This window comes from Eimeria tenella, genomic scaffold (genome assembly GCF_000499545.2).
Source record: "Eimeria tenella Houghton genomic scaffold, Eth_scaff97, whole genome shotgun sequence".
Taxonomy (NCBI): Eukaryota; Apicomplexa; class Conoidasida; order Eucoccidiorida; family Eimeriidae; genus Eimeria; species Eimeria tenella.
In genome coordinates this window covers 24,841-49,802 of record NW_013543474.1, presented here as the reverse complement: position 1 = coordinate 49,802, position 24,962 = coordinate 24,841, and the positions used below count along the sequence as shown (strand labels likewise).

Here is a 24,962-nt window from a genome sequence, read left to right as displayed (position 1 = left end):
TTAGCTAGCTACTCAGCTTAGCCCTTTACTGCTCACGAGTATGTAGATGGCTGCTTACCCGTCTCTTGAGGTAGATTTACATGGATTCCTTCGGAGCGTTTTCTGCAGTGACCTTCGTTGCCTTTGATACTGACGAATAATTCAGCTTATCATGGTGGTGTTGGCCTTTTTTCTATGCCGCATGGCCAGAGAAGTACTGGGCACCGTTGCTTACTCGTTGCCAAACGGGCGGGAACCATTGACACCTCCTACACAGCTTTCCTTGCACACCTGCTCCCTGTTTGGGAGACCATCTAGCCAGGTAAACCCAGTAAAATAAACGCGACGACAGAGACTACAGCGTCGCACGGCTCGTTGGTTGAGGAGGCTGGCGCTGAAAGTAGATGGGCGTTTGGCCCCAGTGATCAAGCCCCGCACAGGCAACGAACTTTAGGCAAGGCACTGATTCTCTTTCCTGGTTCTGCCATGTTATCTGTCGGTCAAGTCGCTGCAAACTGCGCCCAAGCTGGGCGGGAGTAAACGACTCCCTTGTGCCTTAGAGATAGCCCGTCGCAGTGTGGTCTGCTTGCAAGTCCCTTTCATCCAGCCCCAGGAGGGGCAACGTTTGCCCCCACCGGCACAAATTTGCACAAGTAAAATTCATAAGAAGAATTACAAGGATTCGGGAGAGAAGGAATATTCCTTTTGTATTCTGGAGCTGCAGACAACTTCAGGTATTCGCGCTACCGTACAATGCACGGTAAAACAATGTTCCCCACATCACGCACCCCGTGTTTCGTTCTTCGATCTGTAACTTCCCTGCTTAGTCCGGTTGCTTTACACTAGGTAGCGAAGAACCCCCCACCGTTGGCGCTGCAACCAGGAAGCTGTCCGTCCGTAGGCCACGTTCCTCGGCTACTCGTACTTCACAGATATTATGAGTCGCTTCACGTATTAAAATGCACTGAGCTGATGGCAGAGGTCAAAGCTCTGAAAGGATCTACGAAATGCTCCCGAAGAATGGACGATGATCGCACTCAATTCACTTTGGGCGGAAACGAACATTTCCCGGTTTTCGGCTAACTGCGCCGCCTCCGTTGCGAGAACGAAAAGCGGCTCTTTTAAATTGATGTTCGAGGTGGAGGCAATTTTTAGATCCTATATACTGAGGGGAAAATTGGGATAGCGTGGGTTCCCTTTCTTGTTCCTTGAACTAGAAGCTTTTTTCTTCAGCCTCGCTGACCCTCTACGTGTGCATTGCTGTGCTCTAAGTTGTCTGCCCACAGTTTGAGAACAGACTGAAGTTTCCTTTTATCCGAACACATAAAATTTCATCTTGCACCGAAGCTGTTTGCAGACACTACTCCGTCCCCGTCCCTTCGCCCAGTTCCAGAGTCTGAAAACGCCGCGTGCAGTTCTCACGCCGGCCCCTTTCTAGAGGCCATTTCTGGTCAGCGCTTAGGCTATGCTAGTGCTCACCACACTGACTGACACGCTGGGCTACTGGCCTTCTCCTCTGTGTTGCCTTCATCCCATTTGGTTACCTTGAAGGAGCTTCTTCGCGGCTTCATAGCGCTGCCTTCTTACCGTTTTGTTTCTACCATGGAGAAATGCTGCATTTTCCTAGACGATACACTTCTTTTGTTTCTACGGTGGGCACTGCAACGCGTCCCAAGCACAAGAACAAGCATGGCTTCGGCATTAGCCGGACTTCAGTACTGTGCACTACAATAGAGCACGGAAACGCGCTGGGGGAAGACTAAGTTTAATTAAACACATTCAGGATACGCGTTGGCAGCAACGTTTGAATACAGATTACCAAAAACGTTTGGATAGTGACAGAGCTGTGATGTGTAATCTCTGTAGCGAAGCAGAGGGCTCGTGGATGACCGACCCCATAGCTAATGGGGAATATTTGCACGCTGGGAGGTCAGACATTTCTAGTGGAAATTAAAAGTATTATCCACTACTGGATCTTGCTGTTCTTTTCCGCTAGTTGCTTAGTGTATCAAAACGCCGATTATCGTCGTTGATGTATATTAAGAAGTCGGCTAAACGGCGATAGCAGCCAGCTGGGTTTTGTGCACTACAAATGGGGGCTGTTCCAAAATTGTTTTGACTGCCTTAACCTTCACATTTTGTAAGGGCAGCCCCCTGCAGCACTTACTAGGCAGTGTAGAGGAAACTTGTGACCTCAATTTGGGAAGTCCAGCTCGTGATGGATGCACTGTGCCAGAGCCAGGGCAGTCTCCACAGGAAATATTTTCACAGTGGGCTCCCAGGGAAAACTCTGTAAAGCACCAAGCAAAGCAATCAGAATTCTAATTTTGGGAATCGGCTGAGCAGCGTAGTGGACAAGACTGCCACGCTGCTCCAACAGTGGGATGGTCACAGCTACGAACAGCATGATGATGATTAATCAACAACTCACCGCCAAGGTTAAAAATTTGCAGCAAAACTTAGAACAAGAGAATATGAAGAGGGCAATTTCGGACCATCAACAATCCCTGAAGCACAAATATGCCAGCACCAGGTTGAGCTGTGAGGGCCTTTTCGAGCTTCGTTCCATATTAGCCTGGGCCGCAAGGCAATATCTTGGGGAGCTTGTTGAGAGCAGCGGGCTCCCTGACATAGTACTCTGGATGTACCTCAAGGAGACTCTAAGGTGAGCCACTGCACACTTAATTAATGGTTTCACAGTAGGTTTTGTGGTTTATCAAATATATATGCAGTAATGCATGCTGATCTCGTTGTAGGAGGGAGGCCGACGAGTATATTGCACAAATCGCAGCTCAAGTAGAGCGAGTTTTCACTATAGAGACGAATGAAATTTTAAGTTCATTCCCTACAAAAGTGCTCCAAATTTTGTTTGGGCCAATCACTAAGGGCGGAATTTTTGAGTCTTCATGCGGAGGTGGCGCAAATAGTCTCGACTTGCATCCGCGTACTGTGGCTGGCGGTTACGGAGAGTCGGAAGGGCATGCCCTGCGTTCATGATGCTCTCAGAGGCAATGGGGGGAGTAGTCGAAGGACGCAGAAGGGCGAGGGGACTTTGCCACGTCAGTGGTTTGGGAGAGAAACATTTGCGTAGTACGATTGACAAAAGAGTAACTGCCGAGCGAAAAAGGTGTAGTGCACAGGCACTACAATAGGGCTTGCTGGTGACCTATAGAAGATAGCTACCTAGCGACCTACAAGGGGTCGCAACACTGGAGGAGGACAGGACCCTCTTAGTAGGATCAAAGTAAGACAATTTGTCTGCGAATTAACATGCATACACTAGAGGTGCCTGTAAATGCGTGGAGACTGGGGCTGGCGATAGCCCCGGTACCAGTGCAGGACTGCTCCCCACAGGGCCTAGGAGGCGAGCACCCCAATTGGGGGCGAATTGAAAGACAGCAGGCTTTGGAAAAACTTAAGAATAACTGTATTTCGATATATCTAAGCTACTGTTTCAAGGAAATAGGTGTTAGGTGCCGATCATAGGCCCCGCTCGAGGGGAGAGGTAGCAGCGTAGTCGCAGCAGTAGGCGCTGTGCACTACAAAAAGTGTCCCAGCGAGAATCAGGGAGTCAAAAAATTCGACGAGACATGCAAGGGCTCTGGCAAAGTGGAAATTCTGCGAGGGGAGGCCCTCCGTATGGGAGGTCCTGGACGAAATCACGTGGTTGCCGCTTTAGTATGCAGGGGTGGCACCCAAAGGTTTATCAAATGCTAGCAAAGACGTTGGGATGAAGGAGAACACTGGATCATAAAAGCGTAGTAAAGGGGCTGGTGCCCTCTACAAGAAGTACATCTCAGTCCACCTGAGTCGAACAGTAAGACCGCGATATGGCCCTGTGAAGAGAGGCAGGGAACGCTATTTTGTGTTTTTCTGGCTCACAACGAAACAGCCCCACAGAGGCCAGTTCATTGTTCTTGGTTCCCTTAGTAGCCAAGTACTCTGGAGACGAGGAGGCCTCCGTCGTCCAATTCCAAGCTCGAATGTACTCTGTTGGGCGGGAAAAAAGACCGTGATGGATGTACAGAATACCACAACTGAGACCCTTAATCTCTTACGGGTGCACAAGGCTGTTCTGTGTGACAGGCTGCCTCGCCGTGTGCCTCCAAGGGGCTTCCGTGGCCATCTCTCCAAGTTGCCCAGCAAGGCTCCCGCAGGACCCGCTATGCAGGTTGTGGCAGGCATTCTGCTCAGCTTTCACAAGCATGAGATAGCTGCGTTGTCATCAAAGAGATGAATGGCCTTGTAGTGAGCCAGGCCCATCTTGGCGCCTATGTGTCCCTCCGGTTCTGGCTACAGATTCGCACCTACCACTACTTACAACATAAGAAGCGTGAAAACGGCATTATTGGATGTCGCCCTGCTACAGTGTACCACTGCGCATTACAGGCCCTGCATGCTCGTCTATATGCGCCTCGCCTATCATGTGTGCTTGAGGGATGCAGTGACAGATATGGCTCTTGGATGGTGCAAACAATGCTAGATACCAAATGTTAAATGCTATTCAGACCGTTCGTAATGCCCCATATTCAGCCGACATTCGAAATCTCAATGGGAGTTGAGTATTTTTCCGTGCTTCAGTGTAAAAACAGGCTTGCTCGCCCACGAAGGACCTATAGTTCACAGGCACTACGATAGGGCTTGCTCGTGACTGTAGGAAGATAGCTAGCTGGCGACATACAAGAGGTCAACACGCTGAACGAGGACAGGACCTTCTTACTAGTATCGAAGTAAGGCAGTTTATCAGCAAATTATCATCTATACATTAGACGTGTCTATGAATGCCTGGGGCTGGCGTTGGCACCGGCACCAGTGCAGGCCTCCTCCCCACAAGGCCAAGGAAGGAAGAACCCCGAGTGGGGACTTCTAAGAATAATGGATTTGAAAACTGGAGAAGATAACTGCATTTAATGATATTTGCATGTTTATTTCGTAGAGATGCGTCGAAGGTAGGTTTTCATAGGCCCTACTCGTGGGGCAGGTAGCAGCGTAGTCGCAGCAGGAGCAGCTGCACACTACCGGTGAATGACTGACTTCCATTCGGCTGTATGTTCATATGAGCAAAGGAATATGCCTTTTGGCTTCAAGTTCACCCCATCTAAGCCTTGCTAGGCCTGGATCTTGTCGCATTCCTGGACAATTTGCTTCTTAGGCAGTATTGATTTGACAAAGCAGGCTAGCCTACTGCCAGAAGTCTTCATGTAGTTCCTAGGCACTAGAATGGCGCTTGCTGGTGACCTTTAGTGGTTAGCTAGCTGGTGAGCTATAAGAGATTATCACGCTGTAAGGATGCAGATAACCTGTTACTCCTAGCAAAGTAAGGCGATACATAAGCAAGATAGCATGTGTAGGCTAGGATTGCTTGTGAATACCTCAAGGCTGAGGCTGGCAATGAGACCGGCACTGGTGTGGGGCATCGTCCCAACCGGGTCAGGAATGTCAGAACTGGGATTATTGACTTTTAAGATGGTTCTATAACAGACTCGAAGGATGATGGGTTATTGATTATCTGGTGCTGTTTTATAGAATATGTGGCGAATGTAGAGGACTTGTCAGAAGGGTGCTCTATTCTTGCTCCACAAAGCAAAAAGCAACGTAGTAGCAGCAGAGAGCTCTGTTCACTACACCTCAGCTTCTTTGTCGTGCACTAGTTCTACCTTGAGTTCCGCAAGTGCAAGTTTACCAATCAGAAGTTCGTCTTTCCCTGTTGTAGTCCTGGCACAGGGGTGTCTGTGAAGGGTAAAAGCTTTTGCAAACAAGGTACATGCCTTTCTCGTGTGATCCGAATCGCTAGACAACGGAGCTCAAGCATGCCAATTGCCCGCTAGAGGGAACTCTTACCATATCGTCGTTGCCGCCTAATTTCTTCTACCATAAACCGCAGACTCACACACACACGCCTCAGAAGACTCAAAAGAAGCTTAAGCGACTACACGACCTTGAAAGTTTCAGATACAACGGAGCGTTTTGAGCTGTATTCTATTGGTGTGGTTTTGACGAAAAGCGTAGACCAATTAGTTTCTTCATCCAGGCTATAAAACCAATGCAACACAACTATTTAAGCGAAAGCCAGGAATTAAAGTTCCTACTGAGAGATTTAAGAAAAACGGCCTAATATCTGCATTCCGCTAAGATGGCAGCTAACAGAAGTTTTAGCTTCCCGTTCACCTAGCACAACTGAGCTCGTCTAAACCCCTTTCTGATGGCAGGACTTTAATATCGTGACTTCCTGGAGGAGCTCAAGGACCTCGCTATTACGCATCTACAATGTGGGCGGATTCAAGTGTATGATACATTGTCAGATACCCACAATACCCCAGACTGGCTTAATCGAGCGTTCTGCTTCACAAGTCAGTCACTTCTAAAGCGCGACTAACTTCACTCGTGTGAGTACCTGAGCATCCTAAAGGCCACCACTGCAACGAAGTACTGAACGAGAACTAAAATATAGTGGCAGACCTGTTTGCGGGCCGTTTAATACACCATCTGTGGTGACCAGCGCTCTCTGCTGCTAGTACGTGACTTGTAGTACTCAGCACTCTCAACAGCGACTACGTTGCTGCACAACCCTGAACTCTGCTGACCAGTGAAATCTTCTCCACTACTGACATATCTGTAGCGTAACATCTACTAATCTATTAAAAATTTTGTTTTGTTTCAAGTTTTCAAACCATATTTTTCATATCTGACGTTGCTTGTCGTTCTTGCTTTTCTGGTCCGGTGAGGCGGTGATGCGCACCGATGCCGGCGTTGTCGTCAGCCCCAATCTTAGAGCATTCGCAGGCATTTCTAGTTTATACATATTAGTTTGCTAACAAATTGCATTTATATTTCACTAGTAAGAGGTTACAGCGCTCAATCCGCCTCTCAACGTCTTAACCGCTTAGAGGTCATCAGTTAGCTATTGTAGTGCACAGCGCCTACTGCTGCGACTACGCTGCTGCCTCTCTCCTCGAGCAGGGGCCTATTGTCGGTACCTAACATTGGCCTATTTCCTTGAAAGAGTAGCTTAGATATATCAAAATACAGTTATTCGTGGTTTTTCCAAAATCTGCTACCTTGAAATCCCCCCCACTCGGGGTGCTCGCCTCCTAGGCCCTGTGGGGAGCAGGCCTGTACTGGTGCCGGCGCTACCGCCAGCCCCAGTCTCCACGCATTTACAGGCACCTCTAGTGTATGCATGTTAATTCGCAGACAAATTGTCTTACTTTGGTCTTACTAAGAGGGTCCTGTCCTCCTCCAGTGTTGCGACCCCTTGTAGGTCGCTAGGTAGCTATCTTCTATAGGTCACCAGCAAGCTCTATTGTAGTGCCGGTGCACTACAGCTATCCTCTATAGGTCACCAGCAAGCCCCACTTTTGTACCTGCGCACTACCTAACTTCCTGTCGCACACACTGGGCGTACCTCTGTAGAATTCTTTACCTTCGACAAATGTCTTTTGAAACACAATCAAAATAATTAACTACAAGTCGTCTTTCAAGTCTATCGGTCGAACCTCTCAAAAGACAATCACAGTTCTGACTGTGCTTACCCGGTTGGGTCCCCGTCCCAATGCCGCCGCCATCACCAGCCCCAGTGTCAGGATAGAAACAAACGCTCCCTGCCTATAAATGCTATCTCGCGCATAAACTACTTAGGTTTATTAACAGTACTAATTTATCTGTGTTCTTCGGCGCAGTAACCTCTAGAGGTTACCAGCAAGCATCTTTGTAGTACCTGGGCACAACCTCCTCCCCTGCCGGATTATGTCGGTCTACCCAGATTTCATGATTTCAGCTGCTTCGGCCTCGAATCTAATGTCACCTTCCCTGGCTTGATCTGTCCTTGATGTTCTCTCCTGTCTCTGCTACGTTCTCTGCGCTGCTGTGCTATGCCGTTTTGTGTGCGTGTGACTCTAATGCTAAAGCGTTGGCTGTAAAAAGCCTGCATGAGCACATGCGGATGCGCAGCACTCACAACCCCTCCGGCGCAGCAGGAAAGACTGCCTGTACGGAGGACGGTGCATGCGGACCGCCCATAACGGGTACGGAAAACATAAGACTTCAAGCAAGCGTCTGTCCAAACGGTCGTGTCGGGGAGGCCTGCGGTCGCCCGCAATTTACGGATCCAACTCCTTTAAAGTAGAAAATCATATTTCTGACTCTTCTGACCCAGTTGGGTCAGTATCTCGTCCCAGCGCCGGCGCTGTATTGCACAACGTTCTCTGCTGCTACTACTTTACTACCTCGCCCACGAATAGGGCGCCCTTCTGACTAATTCTCTATATTCGACACATTCCTCATAAACAATACACAATTATTAATAAAAGCATTCATCTTTCAAGGTCTTGTTCCAAATTTTCCTAAAGGTCGCCCCTAGATGGTAGCGCTCTATGCACACGGCGAGGTCACGGCAAGGTCACCAGTAACAGGCAGAGCCGAATTATATTTTTGTATTATTCGGACTTTACCATCTTGTAGGTGTGTCGAATTCAGAACAGGGACTATTATCTCCTTACGGGTGGTCTTGCTCCCTTCGACTCTCAGCTGGTCCTACGGGTCGCATTGCGCTCCTTGATCAGAGGCTTAGTAGTAGTATACTTTTCTTGTCAAGATCTCAGCGTAGCGCTGTGTCTCATGCGCTTCGAGTGCCCGAGGTAGGCCCGCATCTATGGCGCTTGCGTATCTGTGACTCCGAACACGCATTAGGTTTTTCGACGAGTCCAAAATATGCGGGTGTATGCGGGCTGAGCACAAAAAAAGTTGCCCGGAACCTTCCTTAGTACGTAGACGAGAGCCAAGGTCGAGTAAGCAGCCACATGTGCCCTACGACCGCGTATGTAGGTGCAACACGCTCACCTGCCCTAATTTGATAGGAAAAACATGGCACATTGTTTGAAAAGAGAGGAGTTCAAAGTGGCAGCAAAACAGCTGGGCTTTCTCCGTTAACGCTCAGCTTCACTAAGTGAACCGGTGGCATTTGTAGGATTAGGGATTAGGATGAAGCGCGCAAGCTGCTTTTACAATTTGAATGAGAAGTAAAACGCCGTGCTGCTATAACCCGCACACTGCGTTACAGGACCCTAGTTTATGTCTGGCTACTCTGTTCCAGTTCGTGAAGTGACGGAAATTACAGGACGCAGTAAAACTCGTGGCTCTTATATAACTGTAGTTTCTCTTGGCTCGTCCCACACATTTTTGTGTTGTTTAAGTGGTAGAGTAAGCAGGCAACAACAAAATCAACAATCGAAGGTGACCTGCAGCCGTTGAGGGCCCCTAGAGCGTATTTCACCCTACCACGCCACAATTTAAACTCCTTAAAAGTGTAAATTAGAGACTTTGTAGATGCATATTTTGTCTTTGCATAGTAAGGCAGTAGCTGATTGCTTCATCTGTGCTTCATGTCTGGTGAGACAACACCTACGTGACAGCGGGCTACCTAGAGCGCCCCAGTCGCCGGCAGCTCTAGCAGCCCCGAAGACAGGCTTTTGTACTGCCTGAAAGATTGAACCTTCCTGGTGAAACGCCTGAATATATTGAAGTAACATGATACAGTAATGTTTGATTAGGGACGACCTGTGAATTGTTGCCTCTGGTCAGTGGAACGAGCGGCAAGAGCCTACAGTGGGACAGGTACGAACAGGCCCGATCAATAAGGAACTTATTCAGGGATTCACATTCACAGAACATCTAACATGACTGACGATTCACCTCCCCAGACAACTGGAAACATTGCCAGCAACTCCCCTCGCGATGGGAAGGTCGCTGAGCATCCATATGCACACCTTTTGGAAACGCTCATTGGTTTCGAAGAGAAAATATATAATATACAGAAACTTGGAAAAGACGAAGTCTGCCGTCTTCCGTACTGCATTCGTGTGCTACTGGAGTCTGCTGTCCGAAACTGCGACGGCTTCCTCGTGACCGAAGCCGACGTCGAAGGCATCTTGAAGTGGGGCTCTTCATTCAACGCCAAGGAAGACACATTCCAGGTAGATGTTCCATTCATACCTGCTAGAGTAATTCTGCAGGACTTCACGGGTGTTCCATGCGTTGTCGACCTCGCGGCGATGCGTGACGCCATGAAGGAGTTAGGGTGTGACCCTCTAAAGATCAATCCGCAGGTTCCCGTAGACCTCATAGTTGATCATTCCGTCCAGGTCGACAAAGCCAGAAGGTATGCATGCCGTTGTCCACCATGTGCATGCTGGCCAGCGGCGCACGCAGATTCGTATCGTTACAAGCCTCAACTGGGCGCCCACGACACCGAGCATGCCTCTCTACCTTCTCTGTATGTATTGACGCAGCCAAAACGCAGTGGCGTACAACGAGGCAATGGAGATGCATCGCAACGGCGAGCGCTTTTCTTTCTTGAAGTGGGCAGCAAACACTTTTTCGCAGATGCTCATTGTGCCGCCAGGCTCCGGGATAGTTCATCAGGTGAATCTGGAGTACTTGGCTAGGGTTGTAGTGACGAGGGATGGACTTTGCTTTCCGGATTCGCTCGTGGGAACTGATTCGCATACAACCATGGTTGATGGACTAGGCATTGTGGGATGGTGAGGCAATATAGCCACATACAGGGATTCGACATATACACGGGAAGAGCGCTACAGTGGGATAGCACTTTGCGACCTGTCTGATGACCCTCGGCAGGTACTGCTGTCTGTTTGAATGTTCTCACTTACTCATCCACGCAGGGGAGTTGGTGGGATTGAAGCTGAGGCGACTATGTTAGGCCAGCCTGTTTCCATGACACTTCCGCCAGTCTTGGGTGTGCGCCTTGTTGGTCATTTGAGCTCCGCTTGCACAACGACGGACTTAGTGCTTCATGTTGTCCGTATATTACGTACGCGTGGCGTTGTCGATCACTTCGTGGAATTCTTTGGGGACAGTTGCTCCACGCTTTCGGTTCCCGACCGGGCCACTATTGCAAACATGAGCCCAGAGTTTGGTGCCACCATTGGCTACTTTCCCCCTGATGAAGTAACCCTCAAGTACCTGCTGTCTACTGGTCGAAGCTCCAGGGAAGTGGAAAAGATAAAGGCTTACCTTTTGCAGCAAGGGATGTTTAGGACATACACAGGCTCCGAAACGGAGGTATCCTACACAGGTGAGGCCCACTAGTCATGGGTTAGGAAAGCCTGACTATCTTCAGCTGCAGCATTTGTAATGGTGTGCTATCTACGGGTGCGGCTGCTGCAGATGTAGTGGAAATTGACTTGTCTAAGATTGAACCGTGCGTTGCGGGTCCCAAGCGCCCTCAGGACGAAGTTCTTCTTCGCAACCTTAAGGCGGAGTTCACCGTACGCAACACGTGAATATCCTGCTCTACGGAACAGAAACTACGGTTCGCGGCACTTGCTTATGTTTGCCAAAGCGTAAGCTTGTGCGCGCAGGAGAGCTTAACTGCTCCCACTGGTTTCAAGGGTTTTGGCTTGAAGCCTGACGCCGTATCTCTTCGCGTGCCGCTGGCATTTGAGGGCAAAACTTACGAGCTTCGACAGGTGAGACGGGTCGTAGATGCTATGCAGCAGCAGTGTAGCTGGCGTTTGGATGTCCAAACTTGTTAGTTGCGTTGATTTGTCCGGGAAACGTTTTCTGTGCGTCTATCAGGGGTCGGTAGTGATTGCGGCGATCACAAGCTGCACGAACACGTCCAACCCGTCGGTTATGATCGGTGCTGGCCTGTTAGCTCGAAGAGCAGTCGTAAGTTTCGCAGTTTATCCCTCATTCGCAGCAGATGCATTTTCTGACTGCACGCCGTAAGGGATTGGTTTCTTTCAAATCAGAATTTTCTTCATCGGGTGTTCTATGTGATAGTTGAATGCACAGTAGATGAGGGCATCTTGTACTAGAGAATTTAGCAAAGTGTTTAATTATGCGTGTGTCTTAGGAGCTGGGGCTTTGCGTTGCTCCGTATATAAAAACCTCCCTCTCACCTGGGAGCCACGTGGTTCAGCGCTATCTTGAAGCGGCGGGCCTTCTACCGGCCCTGGAGGAGCTGGGCTTTTACCTAGCAGGTTAGTATAGACACATGCTGCCCCCCAATAATGGCCATGAATGGCGCTAGGAGAAACTTTTGCGCGTCACTTCTTGCCCCTTTGGGGAGGTCTTACGTGCGGTGATGCTTGTCTGGCGTGCAGTGTGACGCAGGCTTCGGCTGCATGACATGTATTGGTAACAGTGGTGACCTTCCAGAGGTATGTAAGTCAGTAGAAAGTGATGGGGAGCCCAGGTTGCTCTTACCTACGCCTCCACCAGCGCCCAAGCTCAAGGGCGGGTAATATTCACTGGTTGCTCTTTTCTGCATAAATATCTGACTGCGTGACTGAATGTTTCTGTAGGAAGTGACCGCATCTGTTCAATCGAACCCGGATCTGGTTGTTGCGGCGGTTCTCTCTGGTGAGCTTTTTTGAGTCGACATTTTAGCAGAAGACTGACAATGGGCTTTAATTGGGGCAAACAAAGCAGTTCACAAGATGTGACGCAGGAATAAGCGCTTTCCTTTTGCTGCCACTGCAGGCAACAGGAATTTTGAGGGTCGCGTGCACCCTCTCACTCGTGCGAACTACCTTGCTTCTCCGCCACTCTGCGTCGCCTTTGCTATTGCCGGTAGGCGTTTTGTCAGCCTCTTCTGGGACGTTGCTACCAAGTTTGAGTTGCTTGGTCGAAGGCATCAGATCCACCGCCTTCTAGTGCGCTTTGTTACAAAACTTCCTCAGGAAGAGTGAACATCGACTTTGAAACTGAACCGCTTGGCATTGGGAAAAACGGTATGCCTGTCTGCGGAATCTTTCTTTCTGAGTGGAGAAGCGTCCCATGATTTTTTTTGTAGCTTTCTAGCGAAATCTTCCCTTTTGGTGTTGCAGGAAAGGAAGTATTTCTGCGAGACATTTGGCCCAGCGCAGCCAGCGTGAACGAGCTCGTGGAGACTGCAATACTTCCTTCTTTTTTCAAGGAAGCCTACAAGAATATCCAACTGGGGAATGAACAGTAGGGTCATCCAACGAGGACAGGCCTCATTCCGCTTGCCAGAAACGTATTTTTACGTAGAAGGTGCATATAAATTTGGGAACACGGGCTTCATGCGTAGATGTTTCATGCGTACACGCATGCTCTACTTTGAATACGCGCAGGTGGAGAGCTCTCAAATCACCTACGGGCACATTGCTTCAGTGGCCAGCCAATTCTACATACATACATAAGCCTCCGTTTTTTGCGAACCTCACGAGGGAACCGATGCCAGTGCAATCTGTTACAGGGGCCAGGTGTCTTCTTTTGCTGGGTATGCGCTTGGCAGTGGTTCTTATTGATACTTCGAAGGAGACAGCCACTTTCCAAGCCGTTCTCAGTTTTATACTTAATCTTCGCTGTTGTATTGCGTGACTGGTGTCTAGGGGACAGCATCACAACAGATCACATTTCGCCTGCTGGGAGAATCGAGAAGAACTCTCCAGCTGGTCGTTACCTGTTGGCCCACGGTGTCATGGTAGGCATCAGAGTATCAGGCCACTGGAATGGCCTACACGATTTTCCTTCTGCAGGCGCCTTACCATCCTCACAGCGCTACCCTCACTTTGTGAAAAAGTTTGAACGCGCTTGTAGTGAGGGCTCCGCGTGTGTTTGTAGCAACGAGATTTCAACTCTTACGGGAGCCGTCGCGGTAACGATGAAGTCATGACTCGAGGTTTGTACTCAGTTGTTTTGGCGGAAGAGGATATCTAATCACTCTACGCCTAAGATTCCTGCAACAGCGCACCATCAGGCAATCTAGGGCGGGGCTTTAACACTCTATGCATGCAGGAAGTTTCGGGGGTTTCTCTGTTATGGTTGAAGGGACATTCGCGAACATCCGCCTGGTTAACAAACTTGCTTCTGTTGCTGGTCCCATTACCAAACACATCCCTTCTGGACGGGAAATGCCTGTATATGACGCTGCAGAAGTAGGTCGAACTAGACATGCTGCAGTGGAGACACAGAAGATGGAATGGCATACATTGGAGCGCGACAATTTGTGCTTAATCTCATGTTGGTTGCTGCTGCATTCAGCTATACAAAGAAACACACACCCCGCTCATTATCATCGCAGGTCAGTCGTCTGCTGTGCGTCAGTGCAGACTTAATAGCAGCTGCTCACGCACGGGCTGTTACTGCTTCCTGCGATACGCAGCTGGCTTTGTGACTGCTTTTTGGGCTCCTAAACTTATCGGACGCCGTGCCGACTTTGAGGTTCTTTCCACTACGAATAGTTTATTTGTGAGTTAGGAAGGGAATATGGTAGTGGAAGCAGCAGGGATTGGGCAGCGAAGGGCGTGGCTCTGCTGGGCGTGAAAGCTGTTATCGCGGAGAGCTATGAGCGAATTCATAGGTCGAATCTAGTTGGAATGGGGGTACTTCCGTTGCAGTTTGCTCAGGGAGAGTCTGCTGCCTCTCTCAAAATTACAGGTACAACTGAGCAACTCAGTGACCAAACCGCGAGATATGCTGTGCAGCGTGACTGGGATGAGCCGTACCTTGCACAGCATGCTTCGTTCGTATAGCAGTGCGGCTGTGTGAGACTTTCAGGAACAGAAGAATTTTCCATTGACTTGACACATCTAGAGGTGAAATCAATGGTTACAGTGCAGCTAGATGATGGTCGGCAGTTCACAGCTAAATGCCGCCTGGAAACCAAAGTGAGGCAGCCCATCAGCGCAGTGCTTGCTCTCAGTAGTTCCGCCGCTTTGGGCTTCTGCACTGTGTGAAGGTCGGTGACCGCTTTCGAAATGACACACCGTGCATGTCGTTTTGTGTTGTCCCAGGTAGAGTTGGAGTACTTCGAGAACGGAGGCATTCTGCAGTATGTCTTGAGAAAAGCGGCTTCTGAATCTGCCGTTTAGGAACAGAGTGCAGCTGCAAGAGCCGTGGTTCCCATACGCAGGTTAATGGTGTAAAAAAAAGATAAGAAAGGGCCTTTAAACTTATTTTTCGCTTCGCTCAGAAGTCTGCGGTTCAGTATTTGCACTGCGTAGTGTGCAATACACTCCTCCTGTAACTGTGCTTCACTAACAACAAGCTATTCCCATGAGTGGATCTTCAGTTTGCGCAGTAAAGTGCACGCTCACTGAGTCAGGCTTGTAAGGCCAATTTACGTTGGACCCAGCACTGATAATTCCCGCAGGCTCCACAGATGCCCGTATATTAAGCACTTGGCTCGCTTTGCGAGAGGGCTTGCAAGGTTGAAAGTATGCACAACAGGATCAGTTTCTTTCTGTTGTGGAGCTACTCCTAGGAGGCAGTCAGGGTGCTTCTCGTGCTTGCGGCTCTTCTTAGCTTACGAGACGCGCATCCCGTCTAGAATTACGAGTGATATTTAACCCAGTCAGGCAACTTGAGAGGTATAACGTTCTCATATTGAGGTGCCGACAATAGTGCTGAATGAAAGCATTTCGTCTTCTTCTGGCTAAAGCCCAATTCCTTGGGGACTCTCTCACAACGTTTTGCTGAAAATGGAAGGGGGAGTCCCATGTTAGTTCAATCCTGCCATAGTGAACACAGAAATTTCCAGGTGGTCTGATGGAGTAGGTGGGCTACTATACTTTTTCGCTCCGCTCCTAGTTTGTCTACGGACAAGGCGTATACGTTGCCTTTAGAGATGTGTGTGAGCCTCATGCCTGCGATGAAAGCGCAACCACAATCTCTATTGAGCAGGAGCAGAGTATGCAAATGAGCCCACGGTGCCTCTTTTGCGCACCACTATAATGCACCATGTGAAATGAACTAGCGTGTAGACTTTCTTTGCTAATGGAAGGCACTCAGGGCACTGATAATAGCACCCCGCTAAAACCCACAATTACGACTTCCTCGCGATGTCCCACTTTGGAAACTCAATTGCAAGCAAAGGCGAGGTTTCGCTGAAAATGCACGTCTACAAATTCTCAAATTGTGCCCTCATTCGGAAGAGTGAAATAAAATGCAAAATGTGTTCGATGGAATAGTATGCAAAATATCTTCTGTTGTTCTCTACAGAGAGTTGCAGTTCGCTCTCGCTGTAGTGGCGAGGGTCTGTGGAATCCGTCTGCTAGTGCTGCAAGGAACGTGCGGTACGCGCTAAGGCAAAACGGGGTGACAACTAAAACATTTAGTTACATCGTTACGTTAGTTTATCCATCACTGATGGATCTGCTAGAGTGAGGCTCCCAGTTTCAAATTCACTGAGATGATACACGGAGAGAGCAGCAGAGACCCCTAGACCCCACCCCTTGTCGTGTCTAGCGACAGCAGAGCTTCCTATATTCTTCAGGTTGCTGCCTGAATTAATAAATCTACCAGTGCCATTACTCCAAACTGTATATGAGACTAGACACAGTAACAACGCGTGGATTGGATGGTGCGAGTGTTTGGCAACGGACGATGAGGCTGCCTCATCGTCCGTACGATGAGGCTGCCTCAGCTGGAGAGACCGTCGGCCGCGATCTAGCACTTGCATGCTTTGTTGGCGTCTCACGAGCAGATTGTATAATTTATGGCATGGAAATTGCGTTGATAGGACCTCTATTTCCCAAGGAATGCGCTTTATTTTCCCCCGGTTTCTACCTGCCTAATGTGCAGTCACGTGCTTGCCCTCAGTGGCTCGTTGAGGCCCGGTCCCAAAGTTTCGTTCCAAGCTAGGTCAGTATCAGAACTTAGCAAAGCTCTCTAATGTGGTGCTTTGCATTACGTAGCACTAGAGCATTATATTTTTCAACAGTTCCGTTCTATCGTCTTAGGCGCGCCGATGTGCGCTCACAGGGGGCACAACTGCCGGAAACTGGCGCTCAAAAGGCTGCTTTGACTTCAGCTGAGTTCTAACTCCTGCATTCTGTCAAGTAAGTGATAAGTAAAAATTAGGAGTAAGTTTTGTTCATAGACGAGGATACCGAGACATTACAGTGTGCAGATCTGTGCAGAGATATGAACCAAAATTGGACAGCATATCTGCGGTTGCGCTTAAGCCCGTAAACGTCCTTTCCCCTAGGTAGCTTTTACTCAGCTGAACGTGCCTGTTTCTTTATCTGCTTTGGTGCAACAAAAAAACGTAGCTGGGTCGGCGCGTGCCCTACTCATAGTACTCCTTGAACATTGCCATTTGGCAACTGGTCGTTGTCCCTTGTGAAATACAGGATGACTCTAACAAAGCGATTATTCACCAATAAGGTGCTTCTATTGGTCGTCGAGATTCTCCTCACGTTTTTTCAGTGCCACGCTGACTCGATACCAGGTACTTTCTCTCGGATGACAAGAAAACTGCGAGCATGTAACACAACGAAAAACACCTTACGCCTTCATTGCCACAATGTTACGGCTCTTCCACATATTGATGTATCGCAAATGGCAGCTATCTACACAATGATCTGCCATGTTAGATCATGGCTTCTTCCAGCGTGATGTACATAAACGCAGATTTTGTTAAGGGCAAAGTTACTGTCAAAGGCGATGGCGTTTGGGTTAGAGTTGACTTCCCGAGCACCATCACGGATCCCCTTGTTTTCCTGGGCTCACCTGATTTCATAGGGAACTACGGAATACGAGCACAAGTGAGATTTTACCATCTGTTTACACACCATCCGGGCTTTTAATAATCACTCAAATTTGGCTCTCGTGGACCCATTGCTTTTATTGCAGGTAGGAGAGGTGGACGACAACGGATTCACAGCCCGAGCTGTGGTGCCCCCTTGCATAAGCGCCGACTTTTCAACGACTCGTATTGCCGTGCCTTACATTGTGTGGAGGAAAACAGTGGGGACGGACTACTTTGCGGAGCGTGTCGAACTGACCAGTCTTTCGGGGTCTTCAAAATTTAAAGCACAAAGCCACTCTTATGACATCGATGCGTGGGATCCGCTTAGTGTACGGCATCATATGCTTGTGGAAAACACCCAAACGTTTTAGAGGTCTCCGTTGCCTCCATGTTATCGCACCAACTGCGTCATATGACTATACTTGAGCCATGCATAATATTGAATTTGCAGACCTTTAACGGGTCCCTTTGCTTCTGCTTTTTAGGCCGATTCCGTTGTACTAGCCCAGATTCAAAATATGGCATCAGTTGTGGAGGGCGCAGTTGAGTTCATTACGACCCCTTACGTTTTCGCCAAAGGCTCTGTTGAGTATCGCCTTAAAAGGTTTTATATCTCATTGTCCTCTTCCATTATGACCGATGCCCCTAAAATCATCATAAGTATCATGGCTCTAGGTTCAGCCCTCTCCACCAATTTTGGCACCGCGAAAATTTCGGTGAGAAGCTCTAAAATCGTACATCAAGTTTTGATTTGCCCTAGATCCCTGGCAAATTTGGAACTTTTTGCGTGCTTTCAGAATAATCATGGTAGGACAGCATTTTTGTCCGTTTTGTGAAACTTCAGCTCCGAGCTCAGGCTCTGCTAACGTCAGGAAAAGAGATTTCACATGACCTTGGCTCTCCAGTCCTTGCATTCATACAGCCATACTATTCTTTAGACTCATACAGCTATGCCGTCGAAGATTGCGATAGTGCAACGCACTGCGTGCCACGAACGATAAGCGACTGCCACTACAATACGCACTTCGACGTTTCTCTAGCATCGTATTTATTGCTGGCATATGGTCAGCTGATACCTTTAATCGTGGTTGCATACGCCCACTGCTGTCGCATTCCCATATTGCTGATCTTGCGTGAGGCGCTCATCGATGTGCCTACCTCAAGCGGCCATTAGTTCGTCAATATATGCACACTTTGTTGACTGTGCAGAGAAAAACAAACCTAACAAGGAAAACATGGGTCCGGACTGCTACAAGGCACAATCTACTGTATCAAACCTTCTCGACGTTTGTGAATTCGCATGCATGGGACTGTGGTCACGGCACAAAGAGAAGTATTTACAGTGCCACAGCCCTACGGAATGCTTTACCCAGGACTTTGCAACAGTCTCAGAAGTTTCCGATGCCTGGGAGCAGGGATTCGACTCCGCACTGGCCCAAGAATTGTCTTCCAGTTGCTCCTTTGGTAACACCTATGGTTCCATTTTTGTCAATGGTTTCCCTGCAGTTGGCTTTACAAAGAGGAAATTAACAGATTTCAGTTAGATAGGACGCTTCTGCCAGAGCGTATGTGTGTCTGTGCTAATGCAACTTGGACTTTTTTTTGCTTCAGATTCAAGGCCATCCTCTGCACCAGTCAGCCAATACAGTAAGCGCAGATTTGTCAAGATGTTTCATTCGTCCACAACCATACGTGCTTGCATATTCACATGTGCATTTGTTTCTGGGGTGTTCCGTAATGCCGTTTCAAATGCCCACAGAATTCGAGGAATACGTGACAAGAAACGATACCGCAACAGGCAGCCAGTGGAACACGAAGGCGGCATGTGGTGATCGTGCTGTCGAGCTCGTTCAAGTTCTCTTCAGTGACGAATTCGTGCTGAAAGGGAAGCTAACTGAGACGCCATCATGCGCAATTCAGGATATAACAGATCTTATGCGCGACTTTTGTGAAAACCAAACATCCTCAACATCGGCCGCATGCGATGTATCGATCGGTGCATTTGAAGATGCCGAGGCTTCATCCCTGTGTCCAGCAGCTCTCAATCCCTCCATGCTGGTCCGTTTCAATTGCGACATGGGTAAGATCCACTTCGTCCTCTCCTTCTTCTGCTACGTGTAGTACAATACTGAACTCCATGAGTCTACAGAAATATTGCTCTAATATGCTTTTGTGCACTCAATTGTGATTTCAGGATCGAAGAGCACACCTTGCCTCGTTACACGCCCTTCAGAAAACAACTACAGCCATGAAGGTAAAGTCCCTCCATGGCTCATGTAGACAGCGTGTGCTTGCCGCACCTGTCTTGTTTACATTAAGAACATGGATTTCACAGTCGCACGCCGATTTGCCTGTTGCCCACTTGACTTGGGACAGGGTAGGATTGGAACACGCAGGCAAATGGAAACTGCTGTAGAATCTAGCAAGCAAGTTGTGCGATGAGTTCGGTTTTCATATGAGCAGGTGCATGCAGCTGTCCGAATGGGGAGTCGAAATGTGCTCTTCAAAAAGCTTTCAAGGATGATAGTTGGAGAAGTGGACTACCAGAAGGCCTAACACTTATTTTGACAGATAGCATCGTGTGAGAAAATGTATTTAGTGGCTCGCTTGCTCAATAGGGCTAGCTTTATTGCAATATCAAAGCCTTTTAAGCGGAAAATGCATTTTTGTGGCAAGCGTGCCTGAAGAATCCTTCACTTGGTCTCCTGCCACACGGGCAATGATTTGGGCTCAGGTACAAAACATCTGAGGGGCGGATTTCTTCTTTTACCAGCTCTGGCTCCGACTGTTTGTCAGACGAATTGTACATCCTTTGCGAAGGCAAGTTGCTTGTGGCACCTGCAACATGTGTAGGCGTCGATGCCTGTGGGGGACTTTTGTTCATAAAAGAATAGAGATTCAGCTCACAAATGGGCGATTCAGGCAAATTCGATGTGCAAACCTGTTCAAGCGCCGACCCATGAAGGCGAATAGGCAGAGTCATTACCTTTTGAGTAAACCAGAGAGCGAATTTTCGTATAAATTTTTGCAGGAGCAGCGGAACAGAGAAGCGACGGTGGTCCGCAATGTATAGATCTCTCTGAAGAAACAATGGATACGTTCGAAGGTGTTACCTGCAAGGATCTGTGTCTCGATTTGTGGAAGACTTTCAAAGACGAAGTCATGTCCTCATCATCTCCGTACGACAAGTTCATGACAGTGATGAGCAACTGGCACGACGAGAATCCATGGGCATTCGCAACGAATCAGCGGGAAATTGCCAATAACTGCACGTACGGTACGCTCCAAGCATTCTGTCTAGTAAGGCAGAAGCTACCAAGGCAAGCAGTACACCAATCTTGTGTATGACGGACTTGATGCTGCGCGTTCAGAGAAACGGCCATATTACGCACCGACGTCCCAGTATGGTGAGCCACTATTTCATAACTTTGTTACTTTCCAGCCCTGCTCAGTTGGCGGGCCCTTTAGCACCTTTCAAAGCGCATTCAACACCTGAAACGCTTTTAAATATTGACGCTTTCAAATAAACCCGAAAGCGGTGTCGCCGGCCAGCAATGGCACCATGCGCTTGTTTTATCTTAAAGGTCGCCAAGCTAATTTCATGCTGGAAGACGAGCACTACGTCTTGCGGGACCTATGCCCTGAAACATACAACGTAGAGTTGGCCGGCGCCATTTTGGGCTGCAAATCTGTATGACCGTGCAAAGAGGTTTTAGTCGGATAAGCTTCTTTTACTATCTTTTCGTTTTAGTGGATGAACAGTTTCGGATTTGTTCTGCCTTCATTAGCGCATGCCAGCTGTGTTGGAATTGAGGCAAATTGTCATTGAATTGAGATTATGCAGCTGCTACCTGTATAAGATTGCTGCAGACTATTTCAGCATGTAATCAGTTTCGGCCATAGTAGAAAACGTGTAGCGATTGCCATTTAGTGCAGCAAATTGGGGATCGCAAATCCAGGATGTGCACCAAGCTTGCCACCCGTTTGCGTTGCTGCAGATGATTGTAGATGGGGAAGAGAAGAAATCATGTCCTGTTCATGATGCTACCGACGTTTTGAAGGAATCGTGCACCTCCCTGAGCTCGGAATCGGAAGCCTGCACCATCTCAAAAGACAAACTGCCATCGGTGTTGGAGCTGTGTCCATCCTGCGATGCCTTGAGTCTCGCTTTGTATTACAGTTGCCGAATGAGTGAGACGCAAAACTGAGCACTTTGCTACTTTCTTAGGAACCTGCTTGACCAAGAGCTTGTGCCGCTGTTACGAGACCCCAGTGACAAGGGGAGTGTGCAGAACTGTGGGCGGCATCACTGTCAAAAAAAAAGCTTATGTGTAACTTTTGGAGAAATACCTTTTGCGCGGTCGCAGCTGAAAAGTCATTAAGAGGCTATGAGATCGCGGTCCAGCCTCTATCAGGAGGCTTTGATTATTCTGGAAGCATACCGTCGTGCAAATGCATGGATGGCTCTACTCCGGCAACGGAAGAAGAACTCGCTGTGAGTTGGGGTGCGAAATTAATTTTGCGCCGGTTTGTACCGGGTATGCGTGCAAGTGCGCATTTCGATTTCGCTGAATGCATTCTCTGCAGATTTTGAGTTCATGGAAAGCAGCAGTTACCCCACCTGCTAGGCTTGTTCTAAGCAACGCTCGCATCGTTTATGCCGACAACAGTAAACAGCTAACTTTTGCAAGCTGGGCTCCATCTTCACCAGAGGACTGCTTGAGCGACACAGTCAAAATACTCTGCAAGCGTAAGGCTGTATATTTTCTCAAATCGGCGCTTCAGGGTGGCCGGTTGACACGGGAGCGTGGTGCAGATCTCCTCTGCCTACACAGCTAAGGTATGAAAAAGAATTTTTGCTTCGCATGTATCGCACAGATCCCATCGAAGGAGAACCAGATGAAGGCATTATGAACCCCAGTAAGTTAGCGATACCTGGATTTTATACCTCGTGGTCCATGAAGCATCAACAGGTATATTTTGGGTGGATCCAGAAAGGGGTCCGTTTAACAGCAGACCCATTGAGGCCTTTCATGTGTGATTGTATATGAAAGCTGCCTCGATTGTACTCTGTCACCCAGCTGTCTTTATTGCGCTTTGTATACCTCAGTAGTCGAAGGTGCAAGCAACCGAGGTTTGCGTAATCGCGTTCACAGCTCCCATTTTTGCAATCCACTGTGGACGTCCTGTGGTCTGCCCCTATGCGTGTAGCACCCATTTGTGACGAAGCCTTTTCAACAAAGAAGAATAAGAGTTTCTCTCATGACTCACTGTGTAGGGAGGCTTGCGCATATTTGCTCCAGGTATATCCTCTGCTGTCGCATTGCGTTTGAGGGAACTAAAAAGAGCCCGGGTGTTTACTGGCTGCATATGTGGTGATTCTGGATACTTTTGAAACGCATGTTGGACTTTAGAGCGTAGCAGCGCTTTATTTAGTCATGTTGATTTTGGTGGTTGGGAGTCTTCTGTTGTCGGTGTTTTGGCAGCATAAGTGCTCATCAGATGCTAATCAGTGGGTTTGCATCAATAAAAACACCACGGAATGCTACATCCCAAACAGCCTGCGCAAAACATGCGCCATACGGGAGGTCTCAACTAAGTATAGCTCCACGTTCAAGACATGCGGGTGTGGGGACGATGAAACTATGGAACCCTGCACTGAAAGCGAGGTTAGCATGCTTTCTTACGACTGGACAAATGACTTCAAAGAACGCTTTGAAGGAAAGAGTGGGGCCATCATGATGCGCAACATGAGGGTTATGGAAGATTCAGGGTCAACGTATACAGATTTTGGAATCGTAGATGATTCAGCATGTGCCCGGACGTCAGAATATAAGGGCATCTTCTGCCGAGGTGATTTTGAACTGACAAACGAAGCAGCACCTGTTTGGAATTTCGTTCAGCCGAGTACCATTAGATTAGCGCTGCCCAAAGCATTTGCTTGCTTTTGAAAGAGTAATCTTATTTCCTCGCTCTTGTATTTTCCTGCAGTTGACGCTGCACGCACGTACGCGGGTCAAACAGGTGATCACAAACTCCACGTCATCTTTTGAAAACCTATAGGGGCCATTTGTGTTTCCAAGCACTTAATTGCAGTATCCTTCAGCAGGCACTCTGCAGCTAACCAGAAGTGATATCAAGTAGCAGGCACACCTGCTCCTCACTGTTAAAGTGTGCGATGCCTTGGGGAAATGTTGGTGGGAATTCTGTAATACAAAGTGCGTTTTGCTCCTCCTTTTGCAGAGCTACGCCGAAATTGCGATGAGGCGGTGTCTGTCGACAAAATCAATGTGACAGACTACCAGTGCGCGTATGCATGTTACGAAGCACAAAACAAATGCGAAAGTAGTGACCCTTCGAATGTTTCAGCCTGTTTTTCCCTGGCGAAGGACGACGATCCGGTCTTGAAGCAATGCAGTATTCCTTTAGGTAAGTTCATGTGGATCATCTGCAGCAATTTTTGGCCTGTAATTGAGTGTGTTTCACCTTATGATTTAGAATACTGCATACTCGCAACGTCGTTTTAGTCATATGCCGAGTGTGCCTATTCAATGCATTGTGCGCTTGCAGAACTGACGGACCAAATTGAAAAGGGTATGCAGGAGCTGAGGCATGGCGTTGAACGCAGCACGTGACACGGTAGTGCAGCCTTATGCGCTATGCTAAATGTTTGTGCTTTTCTTAAATAGTTGACGCGATTGTTGAAACGTATAATTTTTCGAAGTCGCTGCTTGGTTTTCTCTTGGCAGATTCGAATATGATTACTGGCGTTGTGACGGTAACAACCCAGTGGAAAAGCGTGACTTTTCCGTCTAGCGTTTCGCCGCATCCAGTTGTATTTACAGGTACGCCGTGCATCGCTCCAGAAGCTCAACGATTCATGGATCCTGGACCACTGACACTACCAAAATTAAGCTTGACAGTTGCCAGCCTTCAAATGGTATCTAATCATTTCTTTAGGTAGAAACTTTGCCTGTCTTCTCTGCAGGCCTCCTAAGGCCACTTAATACATTTGGGCAGGTACAAGTTACGGACGTATCAGAAACAGGCTTCATGATTCGCCTAGCATTGGACTACTGCAGACTGGGTGGGCGCGCATACCGGTGCTGCATCGCGTTATGCAGTTTGGCTTACATGCTGACAAATTTGTTGTGTGGGATATTTGGAGTATCCAGAATGTTGATTCACGGTTTTTATTCTTTCGTATATGCATGGGAAAATTCGACTCTCAGGCTACGCGACGGCATCTTCTGAAGTGAGCTGGATTGCCATGTCAGAAGATAGTTTCACAATCCCGAACGCTGGTTCAGCGCTCCGCGTCGCTACCACTGTAACAACAGTCGGACAGGAGGTTGATCTTCTTCCAGGGGTCCAGCTGCGCTCTTCAGATGTGGGTAGAAGCTCTTGGGCTTGTCTGCCGTACCAAGGAGAATGGGGAAAATCTCCGCAGCTGCTGCAGTGA

The 24,962-nt window shown here is 48.4% G+C and overlaps 4 protein-coding genes across 4 annotated transcripts; all 4 read left to right on the top strand.

The window, feature by feature from the left end:
* Positions 1-9,653: 9,653 nt before the first annotated feature.
* On the top strand, positions 9,654-14,840 carry ETH_00025665 (aconitate hydratase, putative; the record flags this gene model as incomplete). The annotated part of the gene is made up of 19 exons (XM_013378745.1): positions 9,654-10,135; positions 10,266-10,517; positions 10,659-11,071; positions 11,164-11,264; positions 11,358-11,465; positions 11,575-11,667; positions 11,855-11,981; positions 12,115-12,161; positions 12,306-12,363; positions 12,484-12,573; positions 12,831-12,954; positions 13,098-13,246; positions 13,359-13,450; positions 13,591-13,648; positions 13,798-13,904; positions 14,011-14,050; positions 14,227-14,406; positions 14,527-14,636; positions 14,763-14,840. The coding sequence occupies 19 exons, from the start codon at positions 9,654-9,656 to the stop codon at positions 14,838-14,840; spliced, it is 2,709 nt and encodes a 902-aa protein (XP_013234199.1).
* A 2,508-nt stretch (positions 14,841-17,348) lies between these two features.
* Positions 17,349-18,674, top strand: ETH_00025660 (uncharacterized protein; the record flags this gene model as incomplete). The annotated part of the gene is made up of 3 exons (XM_013378744.1): positions 17,349-17,516; positions 17,986-18,216; positions 18,345-18,674. The coding sequence occupies 3 exons, from the start codon at positions 17,349-17,351 to the stop codon at positions 18,672-18,674; spliced, it is 729 nt and encodes a 242-aa protein (XP_013234198.1).
* Positions 18,675-18,735: 61 nt separating this feature from the next.
* Positions 18,736-19,621, top strand: ETH_00025655 (thrombospondin type 1 domain-containing protein, putative; the record flags this gene model as incomplete). Its single annotated transcript, XM_013378743.1, has 2 exons — positions 18,736-18,964; positions 19,260-19,621. 2 exons carry the CDS (start codon positions 18,736-18,738, stop codon positions 19,619-19,621), a joined length of 591 nt encoding a protein of 196 aa, XP_013234197.1.
* A 969-nt stretch (positions 19,622-20,590) lies between these two features.
* On the top strand, positions 20,591-24,962 carry ETH_00025650 (uncharacterized protein; the record flags this gene model as incomplete). Its single annotated transcript, XM_013378742.1, has 10 exons — positions 20,591-20,800; positions 22,088-22,250; positions 22,379-22,473; positions 22,987-23,353; positions 23,492-23,524; positions 23,744-23,929; positions 24,071-24,094; positions 24,250-24,440; positions 24,461-24,587; positions 24,733-24,962. The coding sequence occupies 10 exons, from the start codon at positions 20,591-20,593 to the stop codon at positions 24,960-24,962; spliced, it is 1,626 nt and encodes a 541-aa protein (XP_013234196.1).